Consider the following 10,010-nt stretch of genomic DNA (forward strand, 5'->3'; position numbering starts at 1 on the left):
TGAGGAGGTGCAGTGCCAGAAGACAAGGTTGACAAGGATCAGGTTACCCAGTTATATACATCCGTTTCAATTTGACTTTTTATTGGCTATGAGTTCTGATGAACACAACATAGCTTTAAGGGAAGATAATTGTCAAAGCGAAGGGGTATATCATACTTGCCTTTTATTCTTTGTCATCCTTACACCTTGTGGAAAAGCTGCACCTTAACAAAGATTTTAAACCAATAACTAAAAACACATAACCCCTGTCTAACCCTTTATCGTCTCTCTTAACCAATGTGTGTAATTACATCCTGTGGGTAATTATTCTGCATAAAAATCATTTAAATGCTGTGCAACATTTACATTAACTCCAGTCAAACTATATATCAGAAGAATCTCCTTATTCCTAAACTGAGTATTTTAAAACACAACTCCTAGATATGATCAGACCAAATTATATGTATTTCCCTTTCTTGTTCCCTGCAACCTTGTATTGCCTTTTTTTTTTATAACGTTTTTTTTTGCTGCAACAAAACAGCCCTGACAGGCTGTTAAAGTAGATCACTGTTTGCAGCCAATAACTTTGCTAATAAGTATTCTCCAGAGATTGTCCCATTACTGCAGTCCTCCTCCTCTGATGTAACACTGCTTATCAGTGAGGCTGCTGACAGTGATGCTGTTAGAGATATCATTGCCCCGTTCAGGAGGTGAAACAATTGGACAAGGGGGCACACAATGGCTGATGAAGTCAGTGGAGGGGTGGGTGTTTAGCTTTTATTGTCATTAAGCTCTACACAGTCTGAAGTATAGTAAGACAGCCATTTTGAGAATTTGCCCGTCTCTTCAAAAAGCAGCCATAAGATTTGCATCCCTGCACCATCTGTTCTGGAGTTAAGAGATAAATAAATATCCTGGAAAAACATCTGCTCTTTTTTCCCTGCTGATGAATGAAGAAACAGTTGCCGGTCGGTCTCTGTTTTTTTCTTAAATTAATGTATTTATTTAAGTACTGGTACCAGGAAACGGCTTGCTAATTCTAAATGACTATTCAAACACTTAAATAGACACCTAAATATATAACCCTCCTCTGATGGTTTTAACCTGCATGTGTATAGATTAAATCCATAAACCTGCTGCTAACTAACCTCCCCCTTTTAAAGTTAACATCTAACTAAGTTTTAAATAAATTACTAAGTATCTACTAAGTAAACCCACCTGGTTCAAATGATGTTCTTGTGGAAGCTCTCCTGTATAACTTCTGTATGTCTGCTCCACCGTTCTTTCCCTTTTTCCCCCTCTTTCTTTCTCTTTTTCCACCTCCTGCTTTCTCTATGACTGATTTTAGGGAGACAGTTAACCATCTTTAACAGCCAGGCAGCCATTAAAATTGGTGGTCATGATAAAGATCGGCCCTTCCAGGGTCAGATTTCAGGGCTCTACTACAACGGTCTCCAGGTGCTCAAACTGGCAGCAGAAAATGATCCGAGCGTGCAGGTGGAGGGGAACCTGCGTCTTGTCGGGGACTCGCTCTCGGTGTTGACCACCGACACTACCTCCGCCACACCGCTGGCAGTGTCCGATATGTCGACTACAATCATGGAAACCACCACCACCATGGCTACCACCACCACCCGGAGGCAGCGATCACCCAGCTTGAGGGAGAGCATCTCAAAGGTCAGAGAGAGTATAAAGGAATATTTGAAGAGAGCTAGATGCTAATTTATGGACAGTTTCAGGTTAATTGGTCTATAACTTAGATAAGGGTTATGGTTAAAGTTTAGATTAAAGTGATTTTAATATGTTTCAATAACGGAAGGCAATTAACACACTATAGCAACAAATTAAGTAGGTTTATAGAGATAGGTGCTTTGTGTTGTTTAAAAAACAACTCTTTTATTGATGCACATATTTTAATATACTATTTTTGAGAACAGGTTTTCTATATTATTGCAAATTTACTTTAGAAAAAGGATCTTTAATTACTATCAAACGTGTGTTTTAAATGTTCATGGAATGATTGTGTGCATGTTCTAATCTTGCATAATGTGTTATTTATTTCCAAGTGTGCTAGAATAATAATAACATTCATGCTTCTATTATATTTTAGAACTAGCACAGCTATGCAAATAAGGCTTTTTGTTGAAATCATTTGAATTTTCCCGCATCCAGACTGATAAACACCAACCATCATTTCAAATGACTCGCTGTAATCCCAATATTGCAAACCTGCCAAATTTAAAGGATTTCAGCAGTTGTATTTGGAGTCCTGAGGTTTCAGAGAAAAATATCCTTGCCTCTCCTATAAAAAATGCAGATTGCATTTTTCATTACATTATCTTTAGTCCAGTTTCCCTAAAATGGCCTTCTCTGTATGTTCAATATATCCAACTAATTTATTTGTGAAGCATCTATTTCCCGCTCTGCTAAGGTATTCCAAGTCCACTGTGCACCCTAAAATGCAATTTAGACATATTTACATATTTAGTATATTCAAATTTGTTATTGCAAAATGTATATATATAAAAAAAATTCAAAAGCCAAACTGTATGAATTAAATGAAAACATGCACAACATTTTGTCTACTGAGAATATCCTTTCCATCAGCAGTATGTTGTTTGTAAACAAATAAAGTCAGCCACAGGGGTGAACGATAAAGAGCAGCTGCAGATGAGCACATTTTGGATTTGTAGTCTTACTAGTGTTGCTCCAAGCAAAAACACGAAAGTGGTAGAGTGCTGCATATTGCAGTTTTTCCTCAAATGGGACAGTCAGCCAGCAAAAAAAGACTGACCACAAATCTAGATGATGGGAATATGTTGACTGTGTGTTTGTCACAATTTCTCCATTTTCTTTTCAGCCGCAGAACTCGGATGATATTTTGGTAGCATCAGCCGAGTGTCCGAGTGATGATGAGGACCTTGAAGAGTGTGAACCGGGAACAGGTGGGTCAGACATGGCCAAAACAGATGGGAGTACGGCTTTCATCCACCCAGATTGTAGACAAAACACACTGACTTCAAGCAGCCACAGTTATTTAAAAATGTTAATTTTCTGTTTTATGTATGCTGTCATTTATTCAGCAGTTTTGTCAAACAGCCGTCATCATTTCGATAGTTGTAACACACTCAACTAGACCATATCTGTCAGAATCAGAATCAGAACCATTTATTGCCAAGTATGTTGGACATAAGGAATTTGTCTTGGTGGGTGGTGCATAACATTGGACAATAAGACAAATAATAAGACAATAAGACAAATAAGACAAATAATAAGACAATAAGACAAATAAACACAGTTCAAGAAAGTGTCAGGTGTGTCTGCAAAATACACAGCTGCAATGTTTGAATAAATACAACCCACAATTGCCCCCCATCTAGACCGCAAGTGTATCAGATGCGTTTCTTTACTACACACTTACTTTACACGTCTCACACAACCGATACGCTCTCATTTTAATCTGCAGCGGCTCCTTGTAGCTAAACTGCAGTTCACTCTGCTTCACGCTTCACGGTGACTGTTTTAAGCTTCTGTTATACTTTCAGCATCCGGTCGCACGGACATGAGCCGATGCAGAATCTTAGCGAGAAAAAGTTTAAATCTTTTTTTTTTACTCCGTGCTGGTTTCTCCTTTCGGCAAACGGATATTCTCCCAAACTGTTGGGTGCAATGTATCAAAAACTTCCTCTGCTACATGGTACCAGCGTATCTTCTGCCCATTCGCATCTGCATTGTGAGAGAATGTGAGATGTGTTCAGGCATGCGTATGTATACCAAGCCCAACTTGGGCCGTGCAGACCCTCTCACCCTCGCAGAGGAGTCGAGCATAAATCAAGCTTATGAGCGCATGCGCAGAATTCTGCCAGATAAAGAGTGGTTAGGAGCAGTCAATCAAAGTCAGTATGAAACAGTAAATAAAATATGTTATCAATAAAACGTTTTTTTTCAAAAGGTGTGAATTACTGCAACCACGAGAGGTCCTTGAGCATACAGTCATAAAGGAGAACAACAAATATTAAGCTGATGGGTACAGCAGTACGCAAGATTATCTGTGGACAGACACACAGATATGCACACTTGTGCTCGTACACACATGCTGGAATAAATGATCTCCTGGCTGTGATAACTAGCATCAGTTTATCCTGTATATCAGCTTTTAATGCATGTGTGTTTGTAACTCACCAAATTAGATGGAAGAACATGTTTGTGAAGTGTGCTGCAGTCATTAGGAGTGGAACTCAGCCGACAGTAGATCAGGCTTGTGACAGGAACAAGCTGTGCAACTTAGGAAGGAGTCTGCCTATTATGGGTGCCTCAATTATTAATATGACCTTATCAGAATTCTTTGTTGTTGACTGGCCTGCAAAGTGTGACTCAAATAATGATGCAAGAGAACCAAGTGGCCATAAAAAATTTAAATAAAACTCTGCAGACTGAAATATTCCTCCACAACCAGAAAACATTAATACCTATGAGTCAGATCAAAGTCAAATGTCAAAGTATTGTGTATACAGGTAAAACAATATATATATATATATATATATATATATATATATATATATATATATATACACATATTTGGTGTTTATTTGGTGAGAAATCTACCTCCAAATAGTTATTGATAAACAGGACACACTGTTTTCTTTCAACAAGCCTCAATATTAAACGTCTGATTCCTGCATAAAATAACCTGTCTGTGATTTCTCTTGTCACCCTTTAACCCCTGCCTACAGATGTGTTCACAGCAGCATGGCAAATTAATTTACTGTTCTTTTGCTTCTTATGTGCTCTGTTTATAAAATGCTCTTCATTCAGCTGCCGCCTTTCATGGGTCACCTTGTATGTCTGTGTCTAAATGTGAGCTCTTTAATGTTCTTGCTCTATTGTACTATTTTTCCATAATATTGGACACTCTAAATCTGCAGACCCACACATTGACTCCATATAAGAATTGAGAACTGCATACGTTGTTCAAGAATGGTGTTTTTTCATGTGCCAAATGTTGTAAATAATCTTGATTATAGAAGTCAGCGTAATATGTGTGATCACTATGAATAATATCACTGATAAGCCAGCTAATATTTGTTTAATTCCTCAGTAATATTCTATAAAATGATTAGATTGTGTCTCTTTTTTAATGAGCGCAACTTTGATGCCAAAATTAAAATTGTAATGCTATTCTAATTTAGGATCCCCTACCTTTTCTGTTTCCTTTCTAGGAGGTGAATTAGTGTTGCCTATTATAACAGTGGATTCCCTTGAGCCCCCATCCATCGCCACCCGTTACCCTGTCATCCCTCCTCCCCCAACCCTCCTATCCCCACTTGAAACCACCAAAGAGTCCTTGATACTCCCTCCTCACCCTTCCTGCCCCCCGGACCAGGAGGACTGTGGTGACCCTGTGGAGGTCTCAGCCTTTGGCTCTGGGGAAATGACGGAATCAGATGACGAAGACTTTTACAATAATAAATCCCCAATGGTCACTGACAGGACAGTCCTTCCTCCACCTCCCACCGCTGGTGAGGGTGGTGCCCAGAAACCCCGCCCCCTCCCTCCTTATGTTCCCACTACCAACCCTGACCAGCTCCACATCCCCGCAGGCAAAATGAACACCCGTGACCAGGTGCTTCTGCCCCCTGCACCTCCATCCTCCCGAAACACACCAGGACTAACTTACCCCCCCAATTTTCCCCATGTGCCCACAGCCAACCCCACAGCCTCTGATGAAAAGAGCCAACCCGGTGCCGTGGAGGTGATCAGAGAGTCCAGTAGCACCACGGGGATGGTGGTTGGTATTGTGGCTGCTGCTGCTCTCTGCATTCTTATCCTCCTCTATGCCATGTACAAGTACCGCAACCGGGACGAGGGCTCCTACCAGACAGACCAGGGCCACAATTTTGCCAACAATTCCACTGTAGAGGGCAACGGATCAGTGGTCAAAGACAAAAGCACAGCAACGGCCTCTGTGGCTAAGGCAATCACAAAGGGAAAAAAGAACAAAGACAAAGAATATTATGTCTGAGAAGAGAGAGTCAGAGAAGTGTGGACTGAGACAAGAGGATGAGAGAGGATGTTTTCTTTTCTCTCCCTGATTTTGTTGGGTCGACCATCAGAGGAATTTCACAGGCCACAAAAAACAACTGCACAAAGCAATGCTTGCTTTCAACAATTGCATTTTTCTCAAAAATTAAGGTTACCAAGCTCCTATTAGTGAAATATTCCTCATATAAAACACATGATCTGACTAATTATCTGTCTGCATTCACCAATTCTTTGTTAGTGTATCATTTGTTATGTCTTCAATGAGCTCGGCAGAGGCATACCCACGTTGGCTTTGTATATAGCATGGTACAGTGAAGGAAGTGCTGAGAACATCCGGACAGATTTGCCTAAATGTTTTCTTTGTACTTCTTTGTAATGCTCGATCTCAAGTCTCAATGTGCCCATTATGATATATGAAGCAGAACAGGCCAGTTATTGAATTGTTATGGTAGATGAGCAGAGAGCACCGCAGTCAGTCTGACTACACTCGAAATGAAAGCCCTTATATTTGGATAAGACATCATCTCTGCAGCCTCCATGTTAGGTTATGTAGTTTTAAAACTCCCCAGTCACTCTTCCTCTGTCCACAAGAGATGGTATTATGATGCTAGTGCAATATCATAAATGAAGCATGATATCTTGCTCTCCGGGACAAAAAGACAGAAATATTGAATCCCTCAATACACTCCGGGCAGTGAACCGTATAGTATGATGGATCAGAAACATTATTTATGTGAGATATCACAGTCAGTTTTCCCTGCCAGTATTCTAAGTAGGGATAATTGTGAACAAGTCAGTCTACACCAGTGAAGGTATTTCTCTGTAAACATTGCTTGTAAATGTACATATAGAGGTTAGCGGATTGAAAAAGCATTGTGTGCGCAGGGGAACAGGTGTGAAGAAAATGAACGTGCGAGATGCTCCCCCCCCCCCCCCTCCCTCACAATAGCGCAACAACATCAAAATTGCTGCTGCCCGAACTTCACAGGATTTGGGGGGGAACCTCATTTGGGGGTTTAACTTCATGGAGCAACCCGGTTGCCTCACCAGAGGCTGGTTCACTATCGATCTCCTCCTTTCTCAAAACTGTCATGGGATAATTCAAAAAGCACACAGAAAATGTGAACATATCTTTGAGACATAGATATTCCTTGTAAAGCAGCAAACATGTATTGTTTTTTTCTATGAGTTACTAAAAGACTATTCTATGAGATGAATAATTGAAGGTTTGTGAATCGTATTGATATTTCTCTGATATTTGGTGTATCTTGTTACCACTCCTCTTGACACGTTACATTTTAGATTGCCTTTTACTTAAATCCAGACAAAAAGCACACTTTCCTCGGATATCCGCAAATACCTTTTGTTTTTGCATTATTTACAGTTCAGATTATGCAGAGAAAACACAAGGATGGAAAAAACAAATGGTTTTTTTCTTGCATTGTGCATTTTTTATGTGCTGAATCTGTTACTCAATGGATCTGATAATATAAAGCCATTTTCTCTGTTGAATTAAGTCTACATTTACTTATTCATGCTCTGTGATTTCCTGTTGTTTTTTATGAAAGTGCCATTCAACATGAGCTGCTCAGCGTTCAGAAAATATTCCATTCCTCACTCATTGCTATTGTATAGTGTTCATGTGAAATGGATCTTAATATATGTACAGAACGTGGATAAAGATGAAAATACACTTGATTATATACTTTGTACACACCTGTGTTGTGTGTTGCTTTTTTTAGATTCACAAAGAAAATGCACTTTATTTGCCCTTTATTATTAAACACAGACAAAAATGAATTATAACGACAAGGGAATTCAGAGTGAACTGACATGAATCATGATTTCAGGTACAGTTATGGTATAAATAAGGGTATACAGCCACCATTTTCTAAAATTAATGTGATGTATTTATCTGTCTACTCGTGATTAAGCTTTGGGAGTTGTGAATCTATTAGGATAAAATAAACACAATGAATTATAAATGAAGCAATTTTATAGGGGTCACACTTTGCCAACAAGACAAGTTAAGATGTTTAACATGAAGAAAATACATGTTACATTACATTGCAGGGTACGATGTGTTTTATAAATGTGTCTTACACATCAGTTTCATCATCTACTCTCTCTCTCTCTATCTCATCCTCATTCGGGCGCTGCGTAGATCTGGTGTGTTAGTGATGCCTGAATGTCCAGTATTTATTATTAAATGAAATGTTTAACCTGCTGCTATCTAAATCAGTTCTCCATTTTAAGAAAAATATTTGACTGAGATTGATTTGGACACATGAAGCTTGAAATACCCGGAATATTAAACCATTTGAATCCCAGTTAGGGCCACTGATTGACAGCACAGTGTGAAAAGTTCAGATCATGGCCTTTGTTGAAAGTGACATAATTTGAATACATTTTCAACAGTGCTGTAGTTGTTGTAGTCTGCCAGGCAAAGAGAAAAAATGCTATCACATTAAATTATGGGCGGTGACGGAGCCCGTGTTGTGGGAGCTTGACCTATATTAGGGACTAGAAAGTCAGCATATATCGGCCTCTGTTGTATTGATTTTGTTCATTCTTTCTTTTCCATCGGTCTCTGCAGTTTACTAAAATGCCATGCTAAATTACTGGAGAACTCCTTTTATATAGAGCAAGTCTAGATACTGTAACTATATTGAACATCATTAGTCATAGAGTGACATACCATACCAATAATGACATTTACAAAAGCATTTTGTAACTTCAGTCTGTTCAGTCATGAATGCGTTTTTCATAATTGCTTTTTGCCCAGTAAATATTACACTATAATATGCAAATTAATTATTTACAGCAACAATTGTGTTATATGCACAATACACAAATCAAGGCAGAATATCTAATTATCCAAACGTATTACTGTAATTGAATTAGCCTTGTACTCTGGATTGCTGATTATTTTGAGTAAAAAAAAAATCAGCATTCTGCATAACATCCTCAACCATCTCTTGGATAAAAACAATAATCAGTATGCTTGTCAGCAGTAACATGTTTTGTGTTGTTTGACTACCCCCTGCTGAGCACTCAAGGAACTGTAAGATGGCGAAAAAGGTTAACTCGGAGGTCCACATCACTAAACACAAGAGTGATGTGATGCATAGGCTCTAGTTGCCCTCACTAAAGCAGCCATCATTTATTCTGCGAAAGCAGATGAGGTTTATCACTAAAGACAAGAATTTAGAGGGATTGTATTTCAAGCCAGCAGGGTCAGCTGTCCCATTAGCCTTTTTGTACTAAGATTGATGGGGAACAATCCTGTGGGCTAAGTGAGGTGTGGTGTCAGTGCAGGTCTAGTCTGATCTGTGCTGACATTGGGTATCAAGGAGAGTGGTTGCAGGACACGATACGCCACTACTGAGCAATGCTGAGCTGTAACAAGTCTAATTCAACAAAACAGCTGTGACGAGAAGCCCAGATGACAACCGGTATGTTGCATCCACTCTGACCAATACCTCTGTTCCCCTAACATTCAAGCCAGGTGTGAGTATTTGCCCTTTAGTTTTTCTGAGCTTATGTTTTGTGAAACACCGCTATTTGCAGAATATCATTTAGATTCAAGGTTGTTATATGAATTACATTGTTGGGTCTCAGCAAACAATGTGGCAGTGGTGGAACTAATTATCAAATTGCTATATTATTCCTTCCCTGTGTAAAATTGTCAACCCAAACGGAAGATGGGGCAAAGATGGTCAAGGTGCTGGGGGATTCCCAGTTTGTGTGAGGTCAATACGCTTCAGTTAAAGGGAAACACAAAACGCAAGAGACTGAAGCTGTTTGTATTAACACAATTTGACTTAATTATTGGGGTATTTTTCCCGTTTTTCTTGCAATTAAGTTAAATCAGTAATCATTGTTGCTGAACAATACCTCACACAGGTCAAGAGCATTGTCTTTATGTATTATGTTATTCAATCAATAACTTTACAGTCTCTGGTGTTATTTAAGTATCATTTCTATGA

At 39.1% G+C, this 10,010-nt stretch overlaps 1 protein-coding gene across 1 annotated transcript in view; it reads left to right on the forward strand.

Annotated features, from left to right (window-relative positions):
• Nucleotides 1-6,001, forward strand: part of nrxn2a (neurexin 2a) — an 82,684-nt gene extending 76,683 nt beyond the window's left edge. Inside the window, exons 19-21 of the mRNA XM_034549991.1 lie at nt 1,328-1,656; nt 2,840-2,924; nt 5,199-6,001. Coding sequence (XP_034405882.1) covers nt 1,328-1,656; nt 2,840-2,924; nt 5,199-6,001 — 1,217 coding nt within the window. The remainder of the gene's footprint in view (nt 1-1,327; nt 1,657-2,839; nt 2,925-5,198) is intronic.
• The last annotated feature ends 4,009 nt before the right edge of the window (nt 6,002-10,010 follow it).

This window comes from Cyclopterus lumpus, chromosome 14 (genome assembly GCF_009769545.1).
Source record: "Cyclopterus lumpus isolate fCycLum1 chromosome 14, fCycLum1.pri, whole genome shotgun sequence".
Classification (NCBI taxonomy): domain Eukaryota; kingdom Metazoa; phylum Chordata; class Actinopteri; order Perciformes; family Cyclopteridae; genus Cyclopterus; species Cyclopterus lumpus.